The sequence below is a fragment of the Notolabrus celidotus genome, chromosome 14 (genome assembly GCF_009762535.1).
Source record: "Notolabrus celidotus isolate fNotCel1 chromosome 14, fNotCel1.pri, whole genome shotgun sequence".
Classification (NCBI taxonomy): Eukaryota; Metazoa; Chordata; class Actinopteri; order Labriformes; family Labridae; genus Notolabrus; species Notolabrus celidotus.
In genome coordinates, this window is record NC_048285.1 from 21,541,437 (window position 1) to 21,558,618 (window position 17,182).

Consider the following 17,182-nt stretch of genomic DNA (forward strand, 5'->3'; position numbering starts at 1 on the left):
CTACCAACATGAGGAAACTTTGAAAACCTGATCTTCTTATTTCATCCGTGTTGGTGTTGGATTGAAAAATTATGAGTTAATTTAGCGTCTGCAGGTGTCATTCCTCATGTTTTTGGCTGAGCCCCAATCCACACAGCTGTTGATACAGGAAGAAGAGCAGTGTGTTCACCTGGCTTTCCACCAGCATGGCCATGTCCATGAACATGTCATGAAGCTCTCTGATGCTGTTTTCCAGCTTGATGATCTCGTTGTGCCGCGTCTCGATCTCATTCATAGCTTGCTCTGTGATGTTGTCCATAATGATCTAGGGAGGTAAGACAAATGGAAAAAGCTAAGTCAGAGGTGTAATTAGTTTAAAAACGGTTGAATTAGTTGTCACTTGCTTACCCCCGAAGTAAAGATAGCTGGGTTGTCACTCTCCAACATGCTCTCCAGCTCGTCATTTGTTGTGTTTCTACCAGCTGAAAGGGTGAACACACATGTTAACATCTGTAATAGTTAGGTTTTTAGATGTGTATGTTATTCTCACTGATTGTGAGAGTATAACAGATAAACCAGGCCCAGAGGTTGAGAAGTGTGGGTGCAATGCGATTGGACTAAAAGGATCTTAAAACCTACAAAAAAAAAATAAAAAAAAAATCTCCTTCTCTTTAATGTCTCTCAAGGATTCATTTAAACAGGAACTGTGAGCCACTCTTTCCACATGCTCATTTTCTCTCCATCCATCTGTCTACTGTCTATGCATATCTAATGCCTGCAATGAATGTGACCAGCCTTTTTTATCACAAGGTGCTCTGAATCTTACAGAACTGTGTGCTTGTGGGTTTGTCTGTATTCAACCAGATATCTTTCATGCTCAGTTTAGCCTCCCTAAAATACTAGACTAGCCTCCACACACAAATATTTGTTGCCAGACGAATCTTCAGCCATTTGAACTCTGACCTGTCCTAACACTAAAAGCTCACAGAGCAAACACTACAGGGTAAACTTCAAACTAAAATGGTCTGCTCTTAAGTTCAAACACTTGACTATAACCGAATGAAACCCATCCTTTCCATAGGTAACTCGGGAGATGATCTCCTTTCATGATCCAGCAGTGTTATGGATCAACATTAGGATATACAAGGGTGTAAAGTTAGACATTTAAGCTTCGCCTCAGGCTTACATTCAACATATTTTTGGCTTAATATTTTCTATTCGGTGCCCCTACTGTTTACAATGGACTTTGATCGGCTTTGAAGCTGTCACAGAAAACAGCCGAGCTGCTCATGATGACCTCTTGCATTCTAGCATTTATGCAACATTCATGCTGTGTGTGACACAAGTGTCATTCACCTCTATCCCCCTCTACATCTAGTAGGATTAAAACTCAGGCTGACACTTAAGAGAGTTCATATGGTATCGGCAGGCAGCTATAGAAATGATTCCGGTCAGAAAATCTGGACAGGAGAGAAGATTCACAGCTCAGGGGTTCATTTGTGAAAGCAGGACTACAAACAAAGGCAACTTTCGAAAAGGAGAGTGTGTTATCTGTGAGTTTGTTAGTAGCATAAAAAGGGTAAAAAAAACAAAAGAACCCCCAGGTTAAAATAGTATACCACAGTCCTAATCTCAAATCTACCAGACTAAAAGCTAAACAGACACATAGCCTAAACAGCAATGAATTCATGTACTGCAGTGCTTTCAAAAGAAGACAGGTCATACACAAATACTGAGTATGTTCAGTATTTATATTTATATTCAGTAAAATTCCATGTTTGACAGGGTCAGATTAGTGTGGAACAGCATTTGGTTGAAGGGAAGTGAGATCTTTTGAAATTTCCTTTCTAGCTGCCAGGAGAGGTTATTTGTGAGTTAACAGTCTTTGTGATCCTTTGGCATGTGGTTGTCTAAAGTATAAAGTATGATAGAAAGTTAGTGGTTTACTCACTCAGCACTGTATTTTCTCTTATCTACTGACCCAGAATGTACAACAGCACATCCTTCTACCTTGTTCCTGCTGATGTGTTTTGTCTTTATGCATCTTTATTTCCCCCGACATAGTTGTCCTATTTCATAATGCTAATCATTCCCCTACTATGCTCTTTCGCTACATCTTTGATAATAATCTCACGTATGAACGCTGACTTTGCCCACAGAGCTGCTCCTCTTGGGCTCTATTTCTGCTCCACTGACGCTGTGAGTCACAGTCAGCGTTATCTACAAAAACTCTCCTTTGCACATTTTGAATCCTCTGTTGGGCTAGATACAGTATAAACAAACTTTATCTTCAACATGAGGTCAGTTTATGTCAACACAAACCACAACCTGATTTATAGCAAAAGCTCAGCTGATAGTCTCTCTGTCCCAGCATTGATTATGCTAATTTAATCCAGGCATACTGTAAAAATAGCCACAACAACAAAACAGAAACTTTATAGATCAGTAATATTCCAGTTAAGCATTTTTGTGCGGCCAAGGCATACATAGTAGTGACCAGACTGGTTAGCATCAAACAAAACACACATTTAACTTAAAAAACACTGAAGATCCCCCAAGTCAGCACAGCCAACAGAAGAACAGATTCTTGTGTTGATTTGAAGCAGACGCATATGGCTATGGATAGTCCAATGACTCTTGTCTTATTGTTCATTAAGTTATCTGTCACGGATCCTCCACTGCTTTGCTTATCTGGTACAGAATGCTGCAGGAGACTGCATTTATCAACAGAGTTGTCAATCATGATGCTCTCCCCCTCTTAAAAAATACAAATATATCAACAACTTATCAAAACTAAACCTCTTTGAAAATTGAGCACTTGGACTTAAATCTGCATCATAAGAACTAACTCTAACAATGTAAACCATGTTTAAGAAGAACATTTGACATGTATTTTAATTTTATACTTTGGCTTCTGTTTCATCTGTTACCATTAAGGAGGTGGGGTTTATGACCTACACTGCAGTCAGTCAGCAGAGGGAGCTCTAAAACTTTTGGCTTCATGGCCAGTGGACACTTATGGTGTCCATTTTGATATACAGTCTATGATTTACAACCAATGAAAATGATCTTTCCTGTTACTGTTTCTGAACTCGACCTTGTTGTTTTAAACCAGGACATACTGTAAAAACTTGCATGTGAACATTTGAAACCAGAGGCTACAAACCCTATTTGGCTTGTGAATTCTTATCCTGAAGCTTAGTCAACTTTTGTGGTCCAACATCAGAATGTTTGATCTTCATGTGGTTTACAAAAGTTATGAATGACCCGAGTGAAATTTAGCTCTATTAAGTTTTTTGTCATTTGGACTACATTATAAAGGGATTTTATCAAAAGATTTTCAAGCAAAAAAAAGCAAAACAACTAACAAAGTAGCTCAATGATAAAAGCTGTGCTAAGTTAGCTTGCTACTGAGTTAGAGCTGGTGATATCTATATGCTGAGTTAAAACAAGTTAAGCCCACCAAAGGTTCTTCTATTTAGGGGAGATTTTTGATTACGTTGCATTAGTCATATGGTCGAGGCAGATGGCTGTCTAACATGAGTCTGGTTCTGCTCGAGGTTTCTGCCTGTTAAAAGGAAGTTTTACATCGCCGCTGTAACTAGCTAAATATTGTGAGGTGCAATGCTCATGGTGGAATAAGGTGGGTTAAGACTGAGTCTTACCCTGTTACCCTGGTGTTGGGTCTCTGTTCATAATTTGACATAGAGTGGTCTAGACCTCCCATGTTTGTAAAAGCATCTTGAGATAATGTTTGATTTGGCGCTATACAAATAAAGATTGATTGATCATATCATGACATGTTTAAAAGTATTTACTGAGTGTGAGGAAATAGAGGGAAACAGCTTGCTGGTTATAATGCAAACTGACTTTTGCTTGTTGTAAATTTATATTTTGCATGCTCACAGAATAGTGCTGTAAATGTACATGTACGTTTTGCTTCATACCAAACCATCCCATATTTAAGTAAACACACTTTAACAGATATTGAATTTTTTTTGTTTACTGGACCACCAGCAGCTGTGGCTCGTTGGACACTTTAATGGCAGCAACACAACCTCTACACATGAACTAATCAGTGTGTTTGTGTGTGTTTGTGTGTGTGTGTTTGTGTGTGTGTGTGTGTGTGTGTGTGTGTGTGTGTGTGTGTGTGTGTGTCTGTCTGTCTGTCTGTGTGTGTGTGTGTGTGTGTGTGCATTGTGTTTGTACATATGAAGAAGACTGTTTGCCTGGGGGCCTCAGTGGCAGAGCGGGTTGGTTGATGGTGAGTGATGATGGTTTGAAGTCAGAGCCAATGATTGCCTTCATGGACAGAATACTGATGAAGCAGCTTTCTACATATTTACCAGAACATGAATGTGTGCAGATGTGCACTTGTACGTCTGTTCATTTCTGTTCTTATAAACTGGGCATATCAGGTCTAATCCAAACATCACATCAAACCAATGAATTTCATTAAGCTGTGGTCAAGTGGTTCTGCTGTTTCATTACCGTGCCTGAGAACCCATTCATGCCCTGCAATGACATTTCATCATTTGATAAATGAGAAGATGAAGACAGCACACAGAGAGGAGTGAGAAACCACATTCTCTACATTTCTGTGATCAGTTCCCTTTTCTTCAGGCCTCTCTGATAATTAATAATCCCTTTATCATCAAGGCTAAAACTTCAATGTTGAAGGGGTCAGAGGAAGTAATGACAGACAGAGAGGAGGGACAATGAGTCATGAGTAATTGTGGGGAAAAAAATGAAGGTGCTACCCTACCCTATTTATCTCACTTCCTACACACACACACACTCCTCATCGGCTTCTTTTAAAAAAAAATCTCTGACAGGCTCTGAGGGAGGCTCTTATTTGTTACCATGGAGACCCAAACCCTGAGAAGCCTCATATGAAGCCAAGGAGTTGCACTCCACACTCGTATCAGTTATAGCCTATTAAATCATTCATACTATGCTCCTACCAGTATCAGTGTTATTTCATTTCTATTGTTATGTAACACAAAAGAAGTGAGACCCCCAAGGAGCAAGATCACAAAAGGCAAACCATATGCACACAGGAAGAAGAGGAAGAGCGATTTTTGTATGGAGGAATAAGAAATGCATGTTATCAGCACACATTCAGGTCAAACTGGTTGTTATACAGGAGGAATGTATTAGAGCACCTCTCTGTATTTTCTCTTTTATTGTGTTGAGTGAGTGTCCGCGGGGGAAATAAAACAAAATCAAATGTCAAAGAGGCCCCGCCATGACTGTGACCAACACCCCCTCCATCCTGCTGCGATCCTGCCTGTCTGCTCTCAGTGGCAAATGAATGTGTGAGGTTCTGCGTGATCCTTTGATAATAAACCACAGAACTGACACTGCACTGACTTTAGATATTATCCTTCCATTTCAATCTTGATTGGCAATCTAAAAATAATGTACTGGTATATTGTTGATAATTAAATGTAATTTCATTCATTGACATATTGTTAACCTCAACACCCCATGTGGTGTTCCTGATTTATTTAGCCTGTAAGAAAACTGGAGTGTGAAAATGTCTTGTAGTTTTAGCCTTGACTATTTCCTGGCTGGAGTACAGACTGTATAAACCTTATATGTCGTCATATCGGAAATGCTGACTTCAACTAACTTCTGGCTCATCATGAAACAGCAAAAGAAGCAACGACCTACACCCCTTATTAAGAAAAGAACCGGGAAATGAGCTTCAGTGACCAAAATATATTTGTATCCAGCTGTAAACAGGTTTACATCTGTAATGCCATGTGGAGTTTGAGATCCTGCATGTTACTTGCACAGTAATTGTGTTTAGCCTACTGTAAAGCTGATAGGTCTAAGGCACCGACTGCCTGCAACTAATGTGCTTGTAGTCGCACCACTGTCACTTGTCTTGTATAGAGAAGTCTTTTCAATCAAACCACAATTTCACAAGTTTTATTAACTGAAAGGTGTGCCACAACTTTCTTCAAATGCTTGATTGCGACATAATAAGGGAGAAAGCTGTTAAAAGTGACGTAGTATGGGGGATGCAAGACAGATGTGTTGGAGACAATGTGGCTCAACAGAGGCAAATCATTTTCATTTATTCTGGGGCTGTCCTAAACTCAGTTTATTTTGGAATGATATCCACAAGACACTAGGCAAGGTGTTTGAGACTCAAATACCCATGACCTTTGAGGCTCTGTACTTGGGTCATGTTCTGTGTCTGAAAGAGAGGCGTGATATAAAGCTGCAGCAAGTGCTTTTAGCAGCCAGTAAAAAAAATCAATCACCAGAAGGTGGCTTAAACCAGCAGCACCAACAGTGGATCACTGGTTTGGAATAATTTTGGAAATATTTAAAATGGAGCAGTTGACTTTCTCTCTGAGAATCCAAAAGGACACATTTTATCAAATTTGGAATAAGTGGATTCAATTTATAAGCGAGCGCATTTTGTATAACTCCACCAACAAGGCATTAACCCTCCCCCTCCTTAGAGAATGAAACATAAATGTAAGCTCCCCTAGTTCTTATGTAAATAGTGATATATCTGATGGTTTGGTAATGGATGTATGCAGGAAAATGAGTGTTGATTACTGACTGAAGAGGTGAGGATTAATGTATATGTATGTGTTAAAATGTTAAGAGTATACATGAATGCATTCACTTGGAAAGATGGAGGACAGAAACATTTCAGGACTGAGTGGCTATGTGGACATACTTTTTCTCCCTCTACATACACATATAAAAGACTGGAAAAGGATGAATGCAATTACCGAAGTGTTGTAAAATTTGTATTGTTACCTTTTCCAAATAAAAATACAATAAAAAAAAATAAAAATAAAAGTGACTTTGTAGCAGTTCAGCTGCTGCTTCAAAAACACAATGGATAGGGGGATTAGGGGATAGGGAACTTTCAATTGCATCAGGTTGCATGCAGTAGGTGATGATAGCCACTGCACTTACAGTCATGACAGCAAATGTCCATGACAGCTTTAACTAGATTAAAGGTAAAATACTGCCACAAAATAAAACATGTTTTACACTAGTTCATTGGTCACATGGGTAAATAGGTTGCAGCCCAGTTTTTAGATGAAAAAAGGGTATTTAAATGGTTTCTTATACACCTAATATTTGTGAAACTAAAAATTCAACCATTTTTAAATTCTTAAAGCTAAAGCCTGTTCTGTTCACATTGCTATCTGTCCAAATAATCCACATCAATAATGATTGGATGCACGAAGGGTCAAAGATGAATAACTTCCTTCTTGTCTGTTTTCCCTCTGCTTGAAAAGCATTCAAACAGCTGTTTAAAACACTTTTCTTTTCTAACTTCCTCTTGGTTTAACTTCTCACCTTGCTGCAGTCATGTAGAAATGCATTGAAGCTTTGTCAGAACACTGACAACACTGTGACATCTCTGTCTGCTGTGGTTACAGGTGCAACAGACCAGAGAGGACAGTGAAACCACAATGTACTGTACAGCCTTGTTTTAAATTAGACTTAGGTTGTAAAGATCCAACTATTGAACTATTGAAACTATCCAACTACTATCATATTCTCAAAAGCTGCCAAAAGTTTGTTATTTCTTATAAAGTTTTCTAAGCTGTTAAATAATGGAGTACATTCTGCAGGACTGTCACATAAATGTGACGGCTGTAGCTTGAAGATAACTCAGTATGTCTATATGTAAGAATGAAGTGCAATCATTTTTTTTATGCAGAAGATGTAAAATAACACAGTTTATGTATGATTTGATTATGGATGTTTCAATTGTAGTTGTAATTTTAACTGTGGCACTGTATTTTTTAAATGCAAAAAAGGAGAAATACGCCGTTGTCTTGACAGTTACATGTTTACAGTTTGTTACAGAGCTGCTGCCTGTTGCTTTTATCAGGAACAAGAAAGCCGAGTATCAGCAGAGGAAATATCGATACTCAGTTTGACAGACCAGACAAGGTTTCCCTCTGTGTGTGACACACATCTTATCGATCTGCCCACAAACAAGTCAAAGTGGTTGGCACAACAGAAACACAGCTCTTTGGATGTGTAAAGGAATTAGATTGTGTTATATCAAAGCACAGCACCAAATCTAATTTGAGGTTTATAATAAAATAAAGAAAAGGAGGATTTTTTTTCTCTGTCTCGTTCTCATAATTTTCTCCCTCTGTGCTGTCATTGCTCCATCTCTGCGCTCTCCCTGTATGTCTAATCCCTTCCTTGGTGACGGGTGATATCAGGTGAGGCCTCCTGTGACTTCTCCTGCTGACAAAATCAAATCCAAATGGATCTGGAGGAGCTCATGGAAAAAGTGAGTCAGGTGTGTTTGTTACTCCATTAAGAGAGTTTGTCCTATGATGAACCTCAAGAAGCACCTTGTGTTGACACTGCTGTTCCTTTGACTGGTCCACATGTAGTGTGGACTGGGGGTGCTCACACATCCAGACCTGCTGCATGGGTGTACTCTACTCTGACAGATGGCCAGAGGAAATAATGTCTATGCTGAGTGCCCTGCAAAATGACTGCCCCTGCTCTCCTCTGCTATTAAATGAGTCATAGTGAACATCTCTGCATGCATGTATATGTGTGTGTGTCTTTGTGTCACAGTGAGTGTGAGGGGCAGCTGGCCCAGTGCAGCGTGCCTGGATGCCACTGCAGATGCTGTGTCAGTGTCAGGTCCAGGAGCCCCGGGCCTGCAGATAAAACCTGTCAAATCACATTATGCATAGTGTGATACAAGAGAGGAGCTCAGATCTGAGCTGCAGCAGGCTGGCATGTACATGAATATGGGTGTGGGTGTTGGTGATGTATGTGTTTTGGAAAGTGTGAGGGTGGTTGTTTTGGTACTCTACACCAGATAAATGCAAAATAAAAATATGGATGAGATTAACTGGCTTTTCTCTGCAAACAAAACAAATGAAGGACTGTGTTTTCGATACTCATTCTGTTCTCAGTGCCATGGATGATTGGCTCCAATGATGATGACTGGATGTGCTCCAGGTTTAGTGTTTTGCTGTCACTAATTTATCAGAGTTTGTTTGGAGGATTTTATGGTTTATGCATTTATTATGTTTTAACCAGAGTCAGTGTTGCCAGTTACAACATCTTGAAGCTGAAATCAATTACCACATTGTTCCTAATATAAGACAACACCCACTTTTCTTTTTGAGGACCAAATCTTGTTTCCACAGAGAGATCAGTTTCATTTGAAAATAATGGCACTGGAATGTCCGTAGTAGTTCACATATTGAATAAAGCACGGTATGATGTTTTAAACACTTTTGAATGCAGCTTTTTTTCAGTATCTTTTAAAGTTTAACATTTAAATCAAATTACAATTTAATGTTTCAGTAGTAACTAGTAATGAAGATTGTTATCAGGCCACCATATTAAGTTAAACACAACCACATGTAGCATGTAGGTGAATGATGGCTCTCATAATGAGCATACTTTTGATCTGTCTTTAAGTAGCATACTCACTCACTCTGCCGTCAGTCTCTTTGGAGCAGGCGCTTGAGCACCTAAGACTCACCATCTTCAGACTTTACTCAGTACATTTACATGCACAATTGATCCTCACTACAGTGATAACCCAATTAGGACTATCGTTCTTGTCCCAGTACACACAAGCACCTAGCAAGAATTGATTTATTGGAGAAAGTATGTCCGCCTCTGCTAACGTAGGAGGTGATATGTCCTTTCAGCAAGTTACTATTGGACCTTCTTCGGGTTGACCTATTACATCAATACCAAAACAATCGACCAACAAGCTAACAAGAGGTAAACTGGTTGTATGTTGAACAGTGAAAATGTGGACAACTTTACAACTCTGTACATGTAATATGTACTCCATGCTTTACTTTTAGTACAAATGAGATGCTATCTCTCTTATGGTGATATCTGGAAGCAGAAAATATGCTGATGTTATGCTGTTCGACTTCTGGGTTAAAGCCTTGCATGTGAACTGTGGATTATGCGCAGAACGCCTCAGCCAGTTTGGGACCCACTGAGGGGTAAGCATGCAAGAAAAAATGGATTCAAGTCCCACTTAAAGAAATTGGACTTAGTTTACACCAGTTTTAGTCATACTAACACAATAAATTGATCTCTTCAGCATCATTTAAGTGCACAGACTCTGTGACACTATATCTCTTGGCTACTTGACAGTTTTACAGTATGTCTCTGCTGCATTGATAACCCATGTCTGACAATCGGCATCATAAATCTGCCTCAGTTGAAGAAAAGCTTGGCATACTTTTGTGCCACTTGGTTCTGGACAATCACTGTGTCTCTCCATATTTCATCCCCCTGGTGCTATAGTTGTTAGTGATGAGCATAAAAAACAACAGTCAGGCCTTTTCTGCCCTGTAGTGTGACAAAGTAATGACGTGGCGCACCAGAGTACACACCAACACAAAGTAAAGCATACTGTAGTTCTTTCCTGCCACTGTTGTAGATGTTTGACAATGAGACTTCTTTCTCAGCACTTTCAGTACTCATTTTCTTCATCCATATAAACAGGAATAAAGTTAACCCAAATTAATGGTTTGTTTCACAATGTGTGATTCAAGCTTACTATATCCGCACATCCCCAGTGTGTATAAACAAAGAGAGTGATGAGTCAGAATGATGAGTAGTGTAGGGTTTGTTCTCCTCTGTGTACTCACTGATCTCCAGCTGTCTCTGAATGCGTCCCTTGCAGCGCTCCCTGTAGTCAGACTGGGTGGTGTTGTATTCTGACATCACCTCGACAAACTTACGGGACAGTGTGGAGTGCTGGAGAAACACCAAGGAACCAACTAAATATAAATGCAGCAGACATCAACATAATAATTCAAATGATGGTGACCGGGAGCAGACATACTTTGACAGTCAACCTAGCTGTGTCCTTATTTCACACTTCACACTAGTTCTAAAGCCTGTTATGAGTGTGCAGTGTGTTGAAGTTATTGTGCATTGTGGCTCTGTTTTACGGTGGAGGATCGCTCCTCATGCTCTGCACGGAGGACATGAAAGAGTTCATCTCTGCTGCAAAACTTCAACCACATTATTGTGAATATCTTGACATCTTCAGAGTGATTTTTTCAAACATTTAAAAAAAACATTTGGCTTACTCAACGCTAAGTTCGATCATCACTGGCATTCAGTCTTATCTCTTAAGACTGGTGTCCTATTGGTAAACACATTATATAGTGTCACGTAAGTACGTAATAGGGATTTATGTCTCTTTTCGGTATGCCTGCCACTGGGACAGAGCTCTACTCTGCTTCTTTCCCTTGAGCTGCACCTGTGTCTTGCGTATCCTCAGGTCAGCTGACGACTTGTTCTGGCCTTCTTCGTGCTCTATGGTTTGCTGGATACCTGAAAGAAACACACAAATGTACAAGCAGTTACAGAGTGACAGCACCTCTTCAGTCAACATCAAGAATAACAAAAAAAGACTTGTGCTATTTCCATCGTTTGTTAAACCACACAAAATAAACAGTGTTACATAAAACTACGGTTGTTTCTAGTCTAGTCTTAGCTGTGATGGCACTTAAAGTGTGAACCTGAGAGTGACACTCTTGCACTAGACACAAGGTGATGAGGATCATATAAACAAATGTGGAATATTTATAGGAGCAGGAATGTGCTCATAAAAGTTCACAGAAATCTGACACATGCGGTTTATTTAACAGCATCTTGACAAGGAGCTGCACTGAAAGAAAAGAACATCTGAGGGTCTTTGGAAACACAAGGATTCAGCTGAATAACCAGGCAATTTGTATTTAAAATATTTGTCCATGTTGAAAGAAAGAACTGATGGTTGGTGGAGGGGAATCTTCTAGGGATCAAAATCATCTGAAACAATCACCTTGAGACCTCGAGTGTTTCCATTAAATTGCAGCCATTATGGATTTAATGATTTTATTAAATGTTTCCATGGTTTTACATTTCTTTACAGACGTTCCCCCCCTTTTACAAAGACTGATCCTTTTATTCGTCCATACTTTTTGTTTGTTTATATATTAGTCTACTTATTATCTGTATGTATTTGTACATTTAACTTCATATTTCAGCTCTTATGTGGTTATTTTTGTCTGTATGATGCTGTGTTCATTCATGCTTTCTGTCTCCAAGCTGCTCCAAATCATTTGGCCTTGGAAGGATTGATAAAGTTGTTTGATTTGAATTGACTTGATTTATTTTATATTGTAGACATAGTTTTGTTAATATTACACCGTGATTGAAAGAAATGTCAGTAACAATGCGTCTCTGCAGAGCACAAACATTGATTAATCACATCAAACCATTCACTCAGACATGAAATGAGTCACACAGAGAGTGGTTGGGCCTAAGTAATAGAAATATATCATGGTTTAAAAAACTATGTGGATGACTGCGCTCCTTTCTTTCTACTTCAGAGGAGTTATGTTGTCCTTTTTTCCTCCTTTTTGAAATGAAAAAACAACTTTTGCTCATAATAAGGACTCTCCTTCCTGCTCACTCAGTCATTCCTCAGGATGTCTTTGTAGAAAAGCTGCTGCTGCTGAGCATAATAACACAAATTAAAGGGGCTGTCATTGTAAGGCTATGTGAGGTACTTAATCAATTACTGAATGTAACAGAGATGGAAGAGCCTGCTCATTTACATCCTTATCATTCTGTCACTTATCCTGTGATAAGGAGGCTGCACTAGCTCCTGGAGATTTAGGGACATAATATCCACACACTTTATAGAGCAAGAATATGGTCATTTGCAACACTTGAACTGAATTTTTTCATTTCTAAAGCATAGCAACTTATTGATCCATCACGACTGAACCAGCCCCTGGGCTGCTTCCTAGTTCACAATCTTACAGTCCCTTGCTAATGACTTGCAAATTGTATCGGTCACGACCAAACGTGTCCCTGCAAAGTAACAGCCCAAACTCTTTTAATGGCACTTTTAAGTGTGTCAGGGAAATTACAATTGTTTTAATTTACTTTAATGTGTTTGTAATAGCCGTAATTTAGAGATAATGTGAAGTGGGATTCATGCTATCAGTATGCTGCTAAAACCTTTGTTGGAATCATTAAATCTACTCACTGAGCTGCTACATCAAAGTCTTGCAGTCTCAGTCTGCTTTCACCTCTCAGCATGTGTGTTTAAAGCCCACCGAACATAATGTACAGTCAGTTAAGAACCTTACTGTGGGGTCTTTTTTTACTCTCTAGGTGACATTTAGCATCACTGCAATTCCTGTTCACTGGTTGTCATGGTGGCAACTTTTGATTCACAGGTTAACACACCCTACAGCATACATGCTGTATCACTATTTAACTTGAAAGGGAGCCGCGATATGTACAATAAACATCATGTTGCAATGATGAAGATCTAAAGTCTGATCTATTGAGATCATTAACTCAATACATACATTTTTTTTAAGGTTATAAATCAGCTGAGAAGTAAGGTCATTTTCAAATACAGTATTTTTCCATACCAACAAACTTATGGGACCAGCTTAGTCGCCCCCTAATGGTCAACAGAAAAAAAAAATTGGAAAACTGAAACCAAGACGCTACCATCACTTTTGACGCACTTAGGCTTACTCATAAACAGATAGCTATCATCAAGGTCAAATAAAAAGCTTAAAGAAAATAATTGAGTTAAGAGCTAATCCTTGTTAGCCAAAATGCTAGCCTACTATGAAGAGTCGCTAGGGAGCAGCTGGTTCTTGCTGAGCCAAATTATGTGGATCAGTAAAAAGATCCATCACTAGGAGCATTTACGCTGAGGCTGTTTACCTGAGAAAGAAGAATGGTCCAAACTCTGCATGATAAGAAATAACTTGGTTTTAACTTTGATCATTTTGAACAAAATTAACAAAGTACCTGTTCAGAGTTAACATCCTTGTTAATGGATTAACTGTTAACAGAGTTAGATTTTTATTAACTGTGCCCACCTCTAGAGATTAGGAAGCTGCCAGTAGGAGAAATTATAATCAGTGAATTAATAAAGTGGAAAGTAGGAGGAGAAGGTAGCAATGTGATGTCGAAAACTTGTAGTGAACATGGGAAAGATAGGTTCAGGGGTAGGTCCAGAGAAGTGTCCTGGGATGGCATAGCCCTTCCTCCCTGGAAATTTGATTGGACACCCAAGAATCCTTATCTATGAGTTTCTATTTGCCATGTCCCAGTGGCAGGACTTGTGGTAAAATGAACAATTAGGGTTGTATATTTATTTATCTTCTCAAAGATTATTCATTCAGTGTGTGTGTGTGTGTGTGTGTGTGTGTGTGTGTGTGTGTGTGTGTGTGTGTGCATACGTCATTCTACCCTGCATAAGTAGGAGCTCCAGTTGGGCAACCCAAGTCAAAGATGGCTGTATATGATCCTTAGGAGGCCAGGCAACAAATCAGAATCAGATAATACACTAACCTGCACAGGAAAACACACACATATACATACACCCCCACTCACAGGGACGCGCACAGATTTGAAAAAGCATAAAATACTTAATAACCCTGAATGCACATATCATCACTGTAATTCAGCACTAGCTGCAAATCCATCAATCCTGCATGCAGTGTATCATTGTGACAGCTGCCAATAATGTTATAGTTCACTGTCTCTACACCACGTCTCACTCTTTTTACTCTCTCCTCTCCTAAAAGAGAGTACCAGCATGTCACATTGTTTAAGAAATACACAATGGTACATTATGGATAAGGATGTGTTCATAATATTGTAATTGGTTAACAGAGCTGTAGCTTATAATTGTTTTCAATATCGATAAACCTGACATCTACTTTTGCATTAATCAATGAATCCTTTTGCATGCTGAATGCCACATTATAGAGAGAAATGTGTCCCTCAGTTTCTTCAATCCTAAATAGCGCTGTTAGAAGTAGTCTTTTTTGTCCCAGAATGATGACTTTATGATGTAGAATAAGAGAAACAGGTAAAACCAAAAGGTAAGGCTAAAAGTTTTAACATTCAGCATTTCTTTTTATTTTGTAAAAAGAAGTAAAATTATTTTTTGATGTTGTAAAAAGTGTCAAATTGACAAATTGTTAAGATTGACTCCTCTTTTAATGATGTTTAAAATATTACCATAAAAGTTTTTGAACACTGAACACTAAAAGAGAACAGGTTTGGTTGATGAGTATATGTAAATGATCATTAGTTAGCAAAAGAAAGCAAGAAGAATTGTACTCACTCTTTAATTTGGAGCGTACTTTGTTGGCCAACTTCTTGATGTCTGCCATCAGATCCTCCAGGTCAGCCTTTGTTTCTAAGAGGAGAGAGAGACAAGAAAACTTGAACAGACTTCTAATAAACTGAAAAGTGAATGTTCTAACTCATCCACTTACACAGACCTTTGTGCCAGCTAGTCTCAGAGGGAAAGAAAATCACTCAAGAAATATCTCTACTAGTGTCAGAACCACAAACTTTGCATGCAGCATCCTCTCCCATCAGCGCAACTCATCCTTCTTCATATATCATCTTTCTTTGTCTTTTTAGAGTACCATGATCGTTCACTTTCTGCTTTCCATGTGGGACCACACAATCAAACATCTACAATATATAGTATATTGAGATGTACAGTTGAAACTCAAAGTAGAACAATATCCAAATACACACAAATAAGATTTGCTATTTGGTGAGAACAGAGGTAAATGAAGTCTGAATGGAGTTCAGTAAAATTTAAGATAAAAAGATATTCTATCTGGACAGAGTTGATCTGGTTTCAGTGATGATTCATCATCATACTCTCCTAAAGATAATGATCAGGAAATCTCCCAGTCCTTTCAAAAGAAATTAGAATTTTGACTTCTTTTAAAAAAAACGGGCAGAATTTCATTGCCACAGCTGAACCTAGGATTTGTCTGTGAGTGAATGTAAGCAAAGCTAGCACCATCAGTGTGTGGTCCCACTCACAGGTTAATATCCACATCCTGTATTGTGTGCTGTGTTGAACAGACACAGCCTACATGCAAATGTATCTACATTTAGATCAAAATACCATCAAACTGTGCTGCGCTACAAGATGCCATCTATCATCTGTGCCTGTTTACATTTGGAAAATAGAGCATTAGAGCAAATGGCATTCCGACAGTAATCGAAGCTACAGCCTTGGCTAGTGGTGGGTGGCTGTGCTACAGCTCAGACACAACACATGACCAACACTTCAAGCCTATTAACTAAAATAACTTGTTTAACCAACTTGTAATTCCGATGCCGAATGATTAAAGTAAGAAAATGTAATTGTTTAGTCATCTAGTCACACACATCCTACTTCTGATGCCACATTCACTGTGTCATTATGGTACATACTGCTTGTGTTTGGCAACCTGGTGCAATTTTCCCTGTTCAATAACTTAACTATGCATAAGTAGGAAGTGTCCATAGTGTATAGTGTGATATATATTTTATTTTATTCTTATTTTTTACCTTGAATTAATCTATTTTAATGTTGTACGTACATTGTCAAATTCCCCTGTCTCTTGCTGTAAACTGCTGTAACAAAAGAATTTCCTCATCAATAAAGTATATCTTATCTTTATGTTATCTTTTTTCATAAAATGACAACAGTGTCTGTATCCATTCCTTACTCAAACATATTAAATACTTGATTCTGGTAAGTCAAAATCCCATCCCAACAGCTAAAGCAACAAGACCTCTCCGGCCTAAGCTTTGCATCAGGGACCTGCTCAACCTGTCTGGTTTCCTTTTTCTATGACCACCCGCTCACTTTAGAATATCCCTTATACTTACTACATCCACTATGTGTTTATACTACAAACTCTGCTTATTTTCTGCACACAAAAAGAGTCATAGTTTTTTAATAATACACTACTGAGCACATCAACGTGGGATTAAAGTGAAGTGTTTCTCCATCAGAGTACACTGATGGAAGAGAAAGAGGGAAAAGGCAAAAAATCTGAACAGCCTTCACACATTTTCTCACACACCTTTTACCCTGGAGTATTAATTGCCATTTTTAGCCCATTGCAAAGATGTGTTAAAGTAATTTATCATCTTAATGCCATAAGAGACCCTAATCTTCATAAGTCAACAAGCCCAGGGAAGCTGGCACACATTAAAAAAGTTGTCATAAAGGGTTGCTCAAGTCAAACTATTCAATCAAAGCACAGCGCCTGCAGTACTGCTCTAATGATGAGTTTGTTTCTGCATGTGACCTGCTTCTACAAAGCTGCATAAATCACACAGATGAATAAGAGATGAGGGGGCAGCA

General features: G+C 38.7%; 1 protein-coding gene across 2 annotated transcripts in view; it reads right to left on the bottom strand.

Moving 5' to 3' along the window:
- LOC117824856 (syntaxin-1A-like) overlaps nucleotides 1-17,182 on the bottom strand; it is a 71,628-nt gene that overhangs the window by 6,543 nt on the left and 47,903 nt on the right. For both annotated transcript variants that reach the window (XR_004633734.1, XM_034700343.1), the window contains exons 4-8: nucleotides 15,143-15,217; nucleotides 11,249-11,322; nucleotides 10,629-10,737; nucleotides 388-461; nucleotides 170-304 (exon numbers count right to left, since the gene is read on the bottom strand). Coding sequence is in view for 1 of the 2 variants with exons in the window: in XM_034700343.1 (XP_034556234.1) it covers nucleotides 170-304; nucleotides 388-461; nucleotides 10,629-10,737; nucleotides 11,249-11,322; nucleotides 15,143-15,217 (467 nt within the window). In the remaining variant the exon portion in view is untranslated. The remainder of the gene's footprint in view (nucleotides 1-169; nucleotides 305-387; nucleotides 462-10,628; nucleotides 10,738-11,248; nucleotides 11,323-15,142; nucleotides 15,218-17,182) is intronic.